Source organism: Rhynchophorus ferrugineus, unplaced genomic scaffold, assembly GCF_030347505.1.
Source record: "Rhynchophorus ferrugineus isolate W39M unplaced genomic scaffold, kcgeb_rfMv2 rfM10, whole genome shotgun sequence".
NCBI lineage: Eukaryota > Metazoa > Arthropoda > Insecta > Coleoptera > Curculionidae > Rhynchophorus > Rhynchophorus ferrugineus.
The window spans coordinates 13233498-13249768 of record NW_027472589.1 but is presented as its reverse complement, the minus strand read 5'-3'; the positions used below and the strand labels follow the sequence as shown (position 1 = coordinate 13249768).

The window sequence follows — 16271 nt, the reverse complement described above, 5'->3', positions numbered from 1 at the left end:
ATCAATCTGTATTATATATATATATATATATATATATATATATATATATATAAGTCTCTTTTTACCAACTATGGGTTTATCTGGACTGGGCCTAAAGTTTAGCGCGGGCTCCGAACCACGGTCCTCAGCATTAAGCCTAACGACTGGCGAGTGACCAGCTTTAGAAATCATCCCAGAAGATACCCGGTCTTGCCCAGCCTGGTTACTGGTGTGACATTTCATTTTCCTTGTCGGATTTTGCACTCTTGCCTAGAACATTCACAAATATTAAACAATTACAAACATAAATTTACGACCATACCCCAGCAGGATTCGAACCCGCAGCTATTACAAGAGTATTAGGACCGTCCCATCACATTTACCACTGCGCCACCAAGCCGGCTATCAATCTGTTTAATAACGATTTAAATGCACATGTTAGATATTCAAATCCCCTAGTTTCTTTTTACATTTCTCTCCTCACATTTCCGAAATATATTGCTGAATTCCCAAAAGCTCCATTATCTGTTCGTGTCGTATATAAGTTATACTTTATGTTGAACAATTTTTTGAAGCAGCTAAGAGAAGTTGCTATATCTTGGTAAGAATTTGATGTTTTTGTGATGTAACTTAATAGCAATATTATTATATGATACAAACATAATATAATTTACATTGTCAGATTCCCTTTTGTCAATAAATATTTATAATATAAGCTGAGGTTTTTAATATTATTATAAATTTATTATTACTAATTTGGACACTACAAAATAAACTAAAATATATTATTTATTTGATATCTCAACGATATAAGAGCCTCGCAAGCTACTGCACATAGCTAGTTAACATCCAAAAGAAAATGTTTGGCAGTATACAAACAACGCTAATTACTGTATTATTATATTAGTTCAGATCTTTAGAGCGGAAAGATATACACATATTACGAAAATTATGTCTATCAAAGTTGCTTGACAAGCTGAATAAAATATAAACCAATATCATTTCAACAAAACTAATATCTTAGTCATTAAATTTTATTAACTGGGTCTGAAATATGGGTATAAGTTACAGGAATTAATATTGCTAAAAAATGTTGATTATTATATTATTTACAAATTACTATATTAACATAATCTATATTAATTTTTCAGTTTGTAATCAATTTTCACGTGGGGTGTTTTCTATGTTGGGAGCAGTATCACCAGACTCATTTGACACGTTACATTCATACAGTAACACGTTCCAAATGCCGTTCGTTACTCCTTGGTTCCCAGAGAAGGTACTCTCCCTAAATATGTTAATTGACAAAAACGAATAGAAATTCTCGTCCCATTGCAGGTAGTAGCCCCATCTTCTGGTTTCTTGGATTATGCTACATCCATGAGACCGGAATATCATCAAGCCATCATCGATACAGTGAAGTATTACGGTTGGAGACGGATTATTTATCTGTACGACTCCAATGATGGTAATTTTGGAAGAATTTTGGTTTAGCGCGATCACTGATATGTTACATATTATAGGTTTGCTAAGACTGCAGCAAATTTATCAGGCACTGATACCAGGCAACGAGTTCTTTCAAGTCAGGACGGTGAGGAGGATCAGTAACGTGAGTGAAGCTCTGCAATTTTTGAGAGGTCTGGAGGAACAGTCGAGATGGGAGAACAAATATGTTGTACTGGATTGTTCCGCTGATATGGCGAAGGAGATAGTGGTGGGACATGTTAGAGACATCGCCCTGGGTAGACGAACTTACCACTATTTGCTTTCTGGTCTGGTAAGTAACAGGTCAATTAAAATGTTCCCGGCCTAACACATAGATGGCGCTACTAGAATTAAATCTGTAGGAATGTTCGTCGGGTCGGTCAGTTGGTCGAAATGTGTGGCTGCCGCGGCGATTATTTGTCAGAACACTCACTACTATTTTTGGAAGGAATTTGCACGGGAACTAAAAACACTGATTGAATCAAAGTTGTTTATTTTAACTTACGATTGATACATGTGGTCGATGGGAGAATGGACAGGATATTAGGTTAAGGTGAAGGAAGTACGGTAGCGCTGTGGAAGTGGTACTGTTACAAGGGGACGGTGAAAAGAAAAAAGAGCGAGACGTCGTCGTGATGGTCTTTTATACCCTGGAACTTGCATGGTACCAATCCACCGGCGTTGCCAACCTTTGTAGTTGTTGATGGTGAATTGGTGGTGGCCTAAAGGGTCGTGGCGGTCGCCACAAATCCATATGTTTTTAGTTAGCCCTAACCCTCAAATGATGCGCGTATAAATTTGACAGCTGTCGGATCATTAGTTTGTGAATTATAGCATTTTGAGTGAAGCAGCTTTTGTTATTGTGAATAAATGGATGAAAAGCAATTTCGCGTATTGATAAAATATTGCTTTTTGAAGGGAAAAAATACAGCTGAAGCAGAAACTTGGCATGATGCCGAGTTTCCGGACACTGCCCCAGGAAAATCAACCATCAAGGATTGGTATGCTAAGTTTAGACGTACTGAAATGAGCACCGAAGAGGGTGAACGCAGTGGACGCCCAAAAGAGGTTGAGGTCGCCAACAACGACGAGTTGATGATTCGGAGCAGTGTTTGAAAATGAAAAAGCGTAATAAACCAGAGTTTTTGCGTCGATATGTAACAATGGGTGTTATTTATATATCTTTATACGAAGTCCAATCGACAGTCATCCGAGTGGACTGCACAGGATGAACCCGCTCCAAAGCGTGGGAAAACGCAACAGTCAGCTGGCAAGATTATGGCGTCTGTATTTTGGGATGCGTGTAGAATAATTGACTACCTTGAAAAAGGAAGAACCATCAACAGCGACTATTACATAGCGTTATTGGACCGATTGAAGGATGAAATCGTCGAAAAAACGGGCTTCAAATTGTTTCCTCATCCGCCGTATTCTCCAGATCTGTCTCACAGCGACTATTTCCTCTTCTCAGATCTCAAAAGAATGCTCGCTAGGAATAAATTTTCGTCGAATGAAGAGGTGATCGCCGAAACTGAGGCCTATTTTGAAGCAAAGGACAAATCGTACTACAAAAATGATATAGAAAAGTTGGAGAATCGCTATAATCAGTGCATCACCCTTGAAGGGAATTATGTTGAATAAAGAAAAACTAATTTTGCCAAAAAAAAATGTGTTTTACTATAGTAGGCCGGCGACTTTCCAATGGACCTGTTAATATATTAAACTAGCTGACCCGACAGACTTCGTCCTGTCAAAAAGATTTGTAATGTGGCAGTTTTTGTGCCTACGTATTTTAAAAAATTCTCCTGAACAGAACCATCACCCTGGTGATAGGGCGTTGTGAATAAAAAATAATTAAATAAAACATATATAAGGATTGAAAAGTAAGTAATCGCTTTATTGTTAATCATGTGAATCATAATTATTATTATTATTATCATTATATTGCTTTGTGGTATACGATGTTTTTTGTTTGATTACCTGGCGCATAGATAAACAAATCTGATGGTTTTCCAACACGGGAACAGGCAACATACAATTGACCATGTGAGAAACATGGGTTTTCTAGATTAATACCACAAACACTTAATGATTGCCCCTGGGACTTGTTTATAGTCATAGCAAAAGCAAGCCGTCAACATGTCTATAGGAAATTTGCCATTACCAATGTCAATGAGTTGTTTAGAGAATATGTTTCCAGATTGGTCATTTTGCAACTCGACACGCATATTCTTGCTTAAATGAAGTACTTTAACATGTTTCCACAAATTGGAGGACTTTAGACATGCATTGAGTTCATCAGCTGGCGTTGATCGTGGAATCACTGGCAATGTTTGACGAAAATCTCCTGCTAATAAAATCATTGCACCACCAAATCGGTTATTATTGCTACGTAGATCTTTTAAGGTTCTGTCTAAAGCCTCCAAAGATTTTTTATGTGCCATCGTGCATTCATCCCAAACTTTGCATATTTAATGGCAATTTTAGTGCTGAATGGGCTGTTCGACCACCTTCAAGCAAAGTTGCTGCGATTCCCGACGAAGCGAGTGCAAGTGCAATTTTATTTTGTGAGCGAATTGTTGCTAATATTAATGAAATAAAAAAAGTTTTTCCTGTACCACCAGGTGCATCTAAGAAATAAATCCCTCCAGTTTCATCATTTGTTACTTTCATAAGAGTTTCAAATACATACTTCTGTTGTTCATTTAACAGTGGAAGATTTGTTTGAATTTATTCTTTCAAAGCGTTGAGATCATACAGTCTTTCTCGATGCAACTCTTGGTTAAAAGCGTCATGCATTGGACGATTGGGCGCGGTCAGGCCTAATTGAATTAATAGTTTGTTTGACCTTATCAAGCACATGTCCTCAATTGAAATCAATGCTTCATTGTAAATTTCTTCACTGATTTGTATATTTGGATTTCCCATTCTATTCCGTATTTGATACAAAATATCATCACACATATAATCTTTGTACTTCATCCACAAATCAATTGGGTTTGATGGGAAGCATGTAGATATGATTATAGAAAACAATGTTCGTATTTGATGAGTGTGTGATGATATTACAGCATCATTGAGAGTTTGATCCCAATGAGCGTCATTTTCAAGCAATTGCAAACGTTGACAGGCTTCTCTGTAGGATCCACACAATTCACCATCAACAGTTCGTAACTGTTGGAATGATGTTGGGCCACGTACATTGACTAATAGCAGTCGTAAATAAAAACATTCATCATTGCTTGGATGTACTGAATAAATCCGGCCAATCGCATCGGTGGAATATACATCTGTATATCCTGGAACTGGTTTTCCTTGTTTCCGTCGTATAAATCTCCTTGAGGATTGATTCCAGGTATAATATTTTGGCATTTCAGAATATAGCAATGTTTGTGCGAAATCATCGTTTTGGCATGTCTCAAAAAAACTGGTTAATGTAGTAGATGGTGGCTGAGCAGCTCTTTGTACTGCGTTCTGTGCTGTAAAATACACTCTTTGTCCATTTTCTAAATGCACAGCTAAGTGAACAACAGAAGGGTGTCTCTCATGAATAGGAAAAGAAAATATTCGCCAAACTGCTTCATTACTACTGACATAGCGGCCCATTTGGTATTGGGTAACTTCATCATTAGAATTCTCTGCACCAATTCCAATCACAGCCATATCACTCCCTTTGGTTACATATTTGCAAATGTATTTAATCGATTTCACTGAATGGCAAGATTCAACGTTGATGTGTGCTTTGAATGTCTTTGATAAAATGGGTGAATATGGAACAATCCAACGATTATCTATTTCAATATCTTGTTAATTTAATTTGACAATTGTTGATTTTCCATTGTCTGCTGTCGATCTGCGACGATACAATGGATAACCGTCATTACCAGTAATTGTTTCCGATATTAATGTCCGTGGATATCGTTTTGAACATTTACCATCCATCATACACGGTGAATTTTGATTAAGAGTTCCACAGGGACCATGTATCATGTTTTTGATAACTACCTCATGCAATCCAGGATCTACTTGTACATTAGGGATTTCAGCTGATATCACTGCATCAACTTCATTTGGCCTTATCTTTTCAACCAACCAAATCAAAATGTGTGCATGTGGCAATCCTCGTTTCTGCCACTCCACAGAATACATCCAGCAGCGTGTCTCACCAAACACATTATGTTTTACGATGAAATTCATTAAAGATTTCAACTTTTGTCTAAAGACTCTGGCTGTAATATCATGACGATCAATGGATGATTTCCCAGGTAATAACTCCTGCTTAATTTCTATCCATTGCGGATTGCATGTAAATGTGATGAACAAATCTGCTGTACCATAATGACGAACATACGACATGGCATCTTGAGCATATTCGTGCATATGCCGAGGGCTTCCGATGTATGTTGCTGGAAGAATAGTCATCCGACCGACATTCTGTGCATTTCCATCAGTATTAATCGCATCTCGAAGGTGAATATACTCTTCAGATCGGAGTTTGGTTTGATTCAACCTGATGAATGTTAATCTCTCCGTTTCAATTTTAACATACATGTCATCAACATATTTGTGATATAATCGCCGACATTTCAATATGTGATTATCTGCATTTTCCCGAATCATTAGGCGGTATGAATAATAGTTCATTGAACTGACTTTTTTGTTGGTTTCAGAACCTGTAAACAGATTTTGTTTTAATAACATTCAAATATAAAATTAAAATACATAATATAGTGACTGAGATATTATCGCCATAGCTAAACTAATATTTTAGTTACCTGTAATGGGATTTATCATTTTTATTGATAAATCGTAGCCATCTTCACCTTGCCAAAATATAATGGGATATTGCAGTGCATCATATGAGCGGTGTGTTTCCTTTATAGGTTGTAATTGAAAATTTCGACGATGTAAAACAATATCACGGGATTCCAAGTTTTCTCCAACTACAACGATAGCAACTTCATCAATAGTTGGTGCATTAAAACGTCTTGTATGTTGACCTGCAGATGTTTTATCAGCTCTGATTACAATTTTGTGATTATCGGATGGCATCAGATCCAGGGCAGTTTTAAACAATATAATCAATTGATTGTGTTGATGAAATAAAGTTTGTAATTGTTCTACAATAGACCTTTTTACTAAATTGTTATGTGCACAACGCAGATCAATTTCTTGTGGTGAATTGCCCATAAAATAAATTTGCAGGAATTTGTTGTCGCTATCTGACACTGGTAACAGTGAACCTGCTCTGTGATATATTTGCCCTTGTATCTGTAAATAAAAAAAATATTATGGTGTGGTATAAATTAATGGATTGTCAATGATCAAACTTAAATAATATTTGATCTTAAAAAGTATATATTTAGTTTTAACTAATATCTATCAAATATAAAATATAATAAAAGTGTCACTGAAACTGAATCACCATATAATATGATGACTAAGTGATATATTTCGTAATGATTAAGAAATTGAAGATTAGTAACACATCTTAACTTTGGTGACAGAAAATTTTGTTCGCTAAAATAATTATGAGTAACTGCTATAATACATACCTTGAAAGTTGGCATAAAATTTTCCCGAACTGCATTTGTTGCCCCAAATGAAGTCATTTGAAAGCAATTGTTATATTGTTGAATATGTGTCAAAAAGTGTATAGAATCTGTTCCTATTCCTGAAACCAATGAGTACAATGGTTCTGGTGGTGGTCTGGTCACAATCCATTGGCATCGTTTTTGTATTTTAATGCCTTACAGTGTGAGCAAACCAAGTTCATAGAACCAATAACAACACATTGGTAGTTACTGTAGTCAATTGACACATCGTAACTGAAAGCAGCTGGATTCAAACTTGCGCGATTATTAGTTGAATGTCGCGCTCGCGCTTCACGCGTTTGTGATATCCGAATTCTTTCACGTTCATTTCCGTCGTCACGTTCTTGTGCAGTACGATTAGATCGGTAATTAGCTTGGTTTATAGCATTTCTGGTTCTTCTACCTAAATTGCTTCGTCTTATAGGAGGCATATCAAATATAAATTATTTTTTCACTAATCACGAACTAAACAAACACTAACTAACTAAACACTCTGCACAAAACACGATATACGAATTTGTTTCGTGTATCACTTGACAATTCATCTGTCATCTGTCAAAAGTCATCTGTAACAGACAACTTTTTTTTTAAATTTGATATGACTTGAACTCAAATCCTTTTAAGCCGTACGAATTGTTTTATTTATTTAAAATTTGAATTAAATTTTAAACAAATAAAAAATTTTAAATAAATAAAACAATTCGTACGGATTAAAAGGATTTGAGTTCAAGTCATATCAAATTTAAAAAAAAAAAGTTGTCTGTTACAGATGACTTTTGACAGATGACAGATGAATTGTCAACTGATACACGAAACAAATTCAAACAAAAAGGGCTATTTTTAGGGTTTTTCCAGCAATAATTCTAATTTTTCTCGCCGTAAAAACCATCCCTGAACTTCAACGAACATTTTAAAAAAAGATTTGGCCAAATTGGTCCAGGCGTTGTTGAGTTATGCGCTTAGGAACATATTTTGCGATTCATTTTTATATATAAGATATTTAAAAAATATGTGGCGAATAATTTAATTTAAATACACCATACGCTCATTAATGTGACTAATTCGAACCAAGTGTAGGCCACTGTGTGGAAATTTAACTTAGTTAATTAGTCAACGAGATTTAAATAATAAACGTCTTATTAAAAGAAGCCATTAATACATAAACATATATCTATAACGAACTAAACAAATATTTCAACATCGATAATTATTTTTTAGTAAGAAGAAAAATAATCTGAATTTTTTGTTTGACTTAATTGGCGTTTAGTGTCTTCCAACGCATGCCTCCGTAATTTTCGATGAACTAATATATATGAGTATGATGCTTCTTTTATTTCAGCGCTATCTAAGTGTTGGTTAAATACTAGCATAGGTTGCACATTAATGTAATGTTTTCAACCAAGTTATTCTAAATTTTACTACTTTACCAAATATCCGACAATAATAATTTAATAAAATATGATTTGCTTTTAAGTTATAAGCGATTTACAATGTTCATTACAATGAAAATCACAAGAAATAATTAACATAACATAAAATGATTATGAAAGAGAATATTGAACAAATTACCAATAAATCATTTACATGTAAGAAAAATAACAATAGAAATTAAACTTTATATCTAGAATTACTAACTTTATATCTAGATTAACATGGGAATGAATGTTCATTTGGGTTCAAATTATTACTTGAGGAGATAATATTATCTAAGAAAAGCAATTAAATCGATTATCGCTCTCAATTGAACTATATTCAAATGTCTTTCAATATTAATTTAAACCATCTTTCTAATTAAGATGTTGAAACATAAGATAGCATATTTGTTAAGGCCTTATATATTTGGCTAATTAAATCTTGGTAATAGCGTGAACCTTTAGCATAAATGGGTCAATTTAAAATGGAAAGGTATTGTCAACATTCAAAAATTTATATCAAATTATTATAACTTCATGGAACTAATTAAAAATATCTAAACTATTCCCTGGGCACAGTTTTAAAAGTATGAATAAGTAGTACAAGTAAATACTACAAACCAGAAGTTTGCAATACACCAGGTTATAATCCATCCTCATATAATGATAATTAATCACTGTTGCTGATGCTTCTTTCCCAACAGTACTCTTACAATTAAATGCTGGACAACTGATCAGAATTTTGTGAAATTAATGTGGCCTGATATCATGAACTCGTCGTTCCTGAAATATTCAGTTATTCATTATAATTATTGGTTGATTTATTCTTCAGCTTGTACTTTTCTCTCTTCATTTTGGACGTTTTTTTAATGATACTTTTACAAGAGAGGATTTTGGCTGGGCAGATGGTATGTTAGTAAAAAATAATTATACCAATGTATCAATGTTCCAATAATAATCTCTCACTGAACTGAACTTTTCTATAGCTTAAACTTGAAAATTTCGCAAAATATTACTGCTTAATACGTAAATCGACATATCTAAGTAGAGAAAACATATGTTGTTTATATATCAGTAAAATAACATATTGTTACCCAGATATCGCGATACAATATAACACAAATATTGCACATGCCCCTTTAAACATAAAATACTGAAAAACTATTGAACGATTAACACTTCCTGCACGTCATTTGTTTCTAGGTCATGGACGATAGATGGGAAGCTGAAGTAGTCGAATACGGAGCCATAAATATCACCGGTTTTCGGATAGTGGACTCGTCGAAGAAACACGTTCGGGATTTCTTGGAAGGGTAAATTTTCTGGAGATATTCCGCACCATAGGGAAACCTATATTATGCTCATATTTTTTTCTTTTCATGTACATGAACAGAATATTAAAAAAATTTGGTACGTTATGATTAATATAATTGGTGGTTTATTTACATCAGGTGGAAACGATTGGATGCTGTACAGTCTCCTGGAGCTGGACGGGACACCATTTCCGCCCAAGCGGCATTGATGTACGACGCTGTGTTCGTGCTTGTCGAAGCTTTCAATAAAATACTACGTAAGAAGCCGGATAACTTTAAGAATATAAACCTTCGACCGGGAAGAGGACAATTTTACAATAATGGCAGCAAGATACTGGATTGTAACGCATCCGGTGGTAGAGTTAATCCCTGGGAGCACGGTGACAAAATCTCCAGGTACCTTCGTAAGGTAAATATTAAAAAAAATTATTGATTTTCAGATATTTTTCGATAAACATTTATTTAATATAATTGTTTCTCTCTGTATCATAAGTCTGATTATATTTTAACTATCTAAAAGCAAAAACAAAATACTGTAATAACCTAACTCTTGTTGGTGCTTACCTGTTTCCTGGTTTTTTTGATGAAATACGATAGATTTTAACTCTATATTTGAACATATGCTTCAATTGCTGTCTATAATATTTACTGTGACTTAGGTATACCGAAAAAATAAATACGTAACGATATTTCTGGTCGATAAATCGATATATTTAAAATAGAATATCAATTAGATTCAGTTGTACAGGTTTTTGAAGTATAGTATTGAACTATTCATGAGATTTCTCCTCTCGCCGAAAGGCTTTTGCATGAAAAACTAAGATTGGAATGAAGAGATAGCAATATTGTTAAATAAATATCGATATACTTTTCGGTGTTTGCTTCTTATATCTCGGTGGATATTTTATGAATATGCGATATATATAATTATTTTTGTATAAATGTTTTTGAGTTAAAATGGATCCATTATTATAATGCTTTCTGTACCAAAATCTAATAGCTATCGAAATGTCTGAAAACCAAGTCAGCCTATATGTCAGCATATTAAATTTTATTGGTGTAAACTTATCACTGTAATAAATATATTACTAGAACCGTAATTGGTAAGATACATATCCATTGTTGGTCTATCCTTGTTCTCTAGTTACCCTGTTCAAATGAGATTTATTTAAATTGGACCCTTGAATTGAATACACTATTGCTTAAAATACGTTTGTTTTGACAACTATATTGATGAGGTTAAAATGTTATAAAAATGTTCCATAAACATTAATTTCTACTAAGTTTACAGCCAATGATAGTTACACGTGATGAAATTACACATTGCTATAAAATTTTCCGCGAGCCATAAGCGACTATTTCCCCAAATATGTATATAAGTAAATGAGTTTTGGCCATTTAGACTTAGAACATTCAGAAATTGTAGAAAAATTAGTTTTCTCTACAACTATGACCCATCTTTCTCGCAACATAGCGATGCCATGTCTTAAGAAAAATGTTAGTTTTATAGGCTGTATTCCAAGCTCTGTCCATAAGAGCTGCAACAGTGTATACTTCACAACTCTTGAAATATATGATCTAACATACGTTACTATTATATGATATGTTACTGTTTTATCATCTGTTACTCACTATAGCTGGTTTTTCTTGCATCTAACTATGCCTAATTCAATTTGTTCTTTTGACGCCGGTAGACATCTGCACTAACAATTTCATTCGGTTTTAGCACCTGGTAATATACTGTGCTTTGGTGATTCCACCATATCCTTAGCAAGGCTGTACATTATATACGTATATATGATATGTTCACTCCTTTTGGATATTTCCCATCGAAAAGTCTAAAAAGAATTGATTCATCAACTTCTAAGACGTCTGAAAACTTATTGATGGCTTGAGCTGGTTTTCGTCCAATAGGTAGGTCACGCAATTCGTTGTCTTCGAACTTCTTTTCCTAAATAACTCTAATCCTTACAACATTTCCAATAGGAATTATTAAAAGTAGTAGTTAAAGAGCTACATTAATATATACACAAATTATTTTAACAACGGCATACAGTTTTATCTTTTAATGGGATATTTAATATTTCTCATTTTTTATTGCTTCATACATTATTTATTAGTTTTGTGAGACGTGTTTATATAAGTAAGTGTAACTATAACAATAAAAACTCATTTGCAATTCTCTAGATCGAGATCTAGGGCATGTCATGAATAAAATCCAAATAAAACAAAATTTATTACCAACAACATCGGTTACCATTAAAGGGACTTTGACTTAATATCTAATTTATATCAAACAGGTTGGTATAATGACTAAAACGGTTTTTTTTTCTATTATTATATTCTCTGTTCAGTATTACTAAATCGTATTAAATAGCGATGATTATAAAATACCTAAAAAAACACTGCAATTCAAATATTGAAAATGTTGATAAAAAATAATTAATTGACGATGGCCCTAGAAATATGAATAATGTTCTTCACTTTCAACTGCCCTTTTACATTTCAGACTGTAATGTGTGAATAATGGGCACTCACTTAAATTTAAATGTGTGTGCATGGTAATATTTTAAAATGATTTGTTAAAACGGTTATGTGAAATATTGGCTTTCGAATAGGAGGCGTATTTATTAATTAAAGATAGTCTAGTTAACTTTTAAACAAAACATAATACAGAAAGGTTATGTTTGGAGTAATCCTATCATTAGTATGTGAATTATAGCATTTTGAGTGAAGCAACTTTTGTTATTATGAAAAAAATCGATAAAAAGGAATTTCGCGTGTTGATAAAATATTGCCTTTTGAAGGGAAAAAATACAGTTAATGATAGGGTCCATCATTTCACTCCGAAGTCCAATCGACAGTTATCCAGCACACCATGAACCCGCTCAAAAGCGTGAGAAAACGCAACAGTCGACTGGCAAGATTATGGCGGCTGTATTTTGTAATGCGCATGGAATAATCTTCATTGACTACCTTGAAACAGAAAGGACCATCAACAGCGACTATTACATAGCGTTATTGGACCGTTTGAAGGACTAAATCGCCGAAACCTAGGCCTATTTTGAACCGAAGGACAAATCGTACTACAAAAATGGTATCGAGAAGTTGAAACCCTTGAAAGTTGATCACCCTTGAAAGGAATTATGTTGAATAAAAAAAAAAAATGCTAAAAAATGTGTTTTACTATGGAATGCCGGGGACTCTTCAATTGACCTGTTATGCCTAATGAAGCTGACTCTAAAATTCACCGTATACTTTTGATATTTTTCCACCAGTTGCGTTCCCAACTGGACCTAACATCACGCATATCACTATAAGTAATTGCCATTTTTCGCCAGTTAAAATAGGTACTACATCCAGTAGAGCTATTGTGTATTAAATTCAAGATTCAAACTTGACCAACCATTCCATATATATATATTCTTGTATAAATTAACAATATGTTAAAAGATAAATCTAATCTAATCTTTAAAAATAACGAAAGTTAAAACATGCACGCCAAATTTTTTGCTTTCGCTGAAGTAGCATAAAAAATTGCGTGCTATCCAATCTTAACGGCACACGTAAACTACTAATTCTTTCGATAGCAATCGCAGAACACTATCAGTCATTCGGATGGCCATTTTAGTTAACGTTAGTATGGTTGCATTAGAAAAAAAAAGGCTGAGAAGATGGTATGTGGCAAATCATTTATTGAGAAAGCAGTTATTTTAATTAAAAATACTAATACAACTTAATTTGTATATTCCAGAATTCTGATAAATTTGTATAAAAGTATTAATAAAATTATTAAATGAGATTAAAATTAATAGGACCAAAACTAACAGCTGACCATAACAAGAACCTTCAATATATATATGACAAATATTAGCATAACACTGTATATATGATATGTGTATATTCTTCCTCACGTTATATATATATATATATATATATATATATATATATATATATATATATATATATATATATATTTATTCCTTTTGGTTCCTACAAATGTTTCTAAAAACTATCCTTGGCATTTTTCTTCTTCACTATTTTGTCGAGTAAGGAAAAACGCAGCGAACAATTGAAATATGTAATTGCTTGATATGCTATAACTTCGAAACTATAAAAGATTATTCAATTTGGCGCACAATTTCATAATCAGCATGCCGAAAAGTACTTAGTGTGTTAATTTGTAAAAACGTACACCGTTTGCACTGCGAAAACATACATTGCGCTAAATTAATTCGCTTTCAACGCTAAATTAGCTGTTCTTCGATTTGTAAAATTATTAACTAACATAAAAATTAATTGACGTAAGCCATACATTTTTACAAGTAATCGATGTTTATTACTTATAAATTGTCTAAAATTAAATATAATTTTCTATCCGAAATTTTAAAATACCTTTTAGAAAAGAAACAAATACATGCAGATACATGACCTGCTTCACAACATAGAATTTTATGTTAAACAATGTAAAATAATACATTCGTGGCGTCTTTTTTTGTTAACTGGTAGAAATGTATCAGTACAAAAATAAGTGCAAGCATGTGAAAAACATTAATTGTCATATTTAATACCTTTCTCAGTCAAAGAAACGGAACATATATTAGAGAAATAATCCTGTAGCTCGTGGAAAGTGTAAAAATTGAATGAAAATACTTCACACTAAATATATGGCGGATGGCGGTTAAGCTCATCCGTAGCATGGTCAGTCCCCTATATTCAACTCTCACTCACATAGTTGAAGTTAGATTTTTTTAATCTTATTTTCACCCTGAAACTTATTGGGTAATTATTAATTTCGTACAGGTAGAAATAGAAGGTTTGACAGGAGATATTCGATTCAACGAAGAAGGACGCCGCCAAAATTACACCCTTCACGTCGTCGAAATGACAGTCAACAGTGCAATGGTAAAAGTAGCCGAATGGACGGACGAAATTGGCTTCACGCCAGTTGCTGCGAAGTATATCCGTCTCAAGCCGCAAGCAGTGTTTGAAAGGAATAAGACATATGTCGTTACTACGATAGTGGTCAGTATATATCAAAATTTAGGTAGTATAACTGAATATTTAATATAATATAATATTGCAGGAAGAGCCGTATATTATGGTGAGAAAAGATGAACCGGGCGAATATCTAGTAGGCAATGAACGATTTGAGGGATACTGCAAGGATTTGGCTGATCTAATCTCCAAGAAACTAAGTATAAACTGTAAGTTTACATCAAATTAATATGCTCTAAAACAAAATAGTGCTTTCAAAAACTGATCTAATATAGATAGTTACTGGAATATTTCCTTAAATCTACATAGGCTACATTATCAACTGTCATCACAATAATAATGGGGTGAAGCTACTACAGTAACTGATAAATTCTATATTCTCTGATTATCAAAAGCAGGTGGTCATAATATATATACTAATATTAGGCATCGATTCATCGTTTCAACCCTAAATACAAGAGCTTAATTATGCATATTTAGGACAAACATACTTACAATGTACACTTATAAAATATTCAATAGTACATTTAGTATAATGGATAAACACAGGATGATCTTGATACAATACTCGACATAAATGTGTGTATAATATATCGAAACTACAATTACATTCAAGGACATCCAAAAAACTCATACAATTTCGCATTTGTTTTCTGCTTGTTATAGTTATGTTACTAATAGGTAAACGTTTCGTTAAAGTTCTAAAATAAAGTAACTTAGAAGACGAATTTGAAGGAATACAAAAAAGACTTCAGAAAAAATTAATTTAATATAAATATTTATAAATAAAGCTCTCTTGGCGGCGCAGTGGTTAAGGCGACAGGACGGTCCTCTTACTGTTGCGACAATTACGAGTTCGAATCCTGGTGGGGCATGGATGTACTTTATGTTTATGCTTGTAATTGTAAATGTCTTTATAGGCAACAGTGGAAAATCCGACTAAGAATAATCATCACAGTCACGCCAGTAACCAGGCTAGGTAAGACCGGATGTCTTGTGGGATGGTCTCTAAGTTGGTCACTGGCCAGTCAAAAATACTTAAAATACATTAAAAAATACATTAAAAAAATTATAAATAAAGAAATGCCTACATAAAATCATGTAATGTAAATAATTTCAGTCAAATAATTTTAGTATATGGCACGGTGGAGGGGATATGAATCTGTATTGAAATAGTATTTAAAATAAAAATTGACATTTAATGGCCCCACAGTTCTTCTATCGTTTGTACCTTCCAAAAAAAAAATTAAGTAAAAAAGTGAAATTAAATGGTGTTATTAAGTGATTCATCTACAGTTTATTTTCCTAATCTATTTATAGACTTTAATATTTTACAGAAAACTACAGAGACAGAAAGCTTCTCCAGCTTTTTAAAATTTCCTCTAACACTATATGAAGTTAAAAGTGAAGTCCAAGATATCTGTTTCAAAAAAACTTAATTAACCTTATCTCCACAATAAAAGTTTTTTGAATGAACCAAAGTTAGATTA

At 33.2% G+C, this 16271-nt stretch overlaps 3 protein-coding genes across 5 annotated transcripts in view; 1 reads left to right on the top strand and 2 right to left on the bottom strand.

The window, feature by feature from the left end:
* LOC143204121 (uncharacterized) overlaps positions 1-3910 on the bottom strand; it is a 236256-nt gene extending 232346 nt beyond the window's left edge. Inside the window, exon 1 of one of the 2 annotated variants that reach the window (XR_013007517.1) lies at positions 3445-3910. Coding sequence is in view for 1 of the 2 variants with exons in the window: in XM_076416591.1 (XP_076272706.1) it covers positions 3445-3510 (66 nt within the window). In the remaining variant the exon portion in view is untranslated. The remainder of the gene's footprint in view (positions 1-3444) is intronic. The other variant, XM_076416591.1, reaches the window with a different exon arrangement.
* Positions 1-16271, top strand: part of LOC143204096 (glutamate receptor 1) — a 102036-nt gene that overhangs the window by 13410 nt on the left and 72355 nt on the right. For both annotated transcript variants that reach the window (XM_076416556.1, XM_076416555.1), the window contains exons 3-9: positions 1131-1258; positions 1318-1447; positions 1503-1756; positions 9674-9783; positions 9922-10192; positions 14587-14808; positions 14870-14990. In XM_076416556.1, coding sequence (XP_076272671.1) covers positions 1131-1258; positions 1318-1447; positions 1503-1756; positions 9674-9783; positions 9922-10192; positions 14587-14808; positions 14870-14990 — 1236 coding nt within the window. The remainder of the gene's footprint in view (positions 1-1130; positions 1259-1317; positions 1448-1502; positions 1757-9673; positions 9784-9921; positions 10193-14586; positions 14809-14869; positions 14991-16271) is intronic.
* On the bottom strand, positions 5147-7133 carry LOC143204108 (uncharacterized). Its single transcript, XM_076416575.1, has 3 exons — positions 7020-7133; positions 6240-6735; positions 5147-6137 (listed from the first exon to the last, which is right to left on the bottom strand). The coding sequence occupies exons 1-3, from the start codon at positions 7074-7076 to the stop codon at positions 5272-5274; spliced, it is 1419 nt and encodes a 472-aa protein (XP_076272690.1). The 5' UTR covers positions 7077-7133; the 3' UTR covers positions 5147-5271.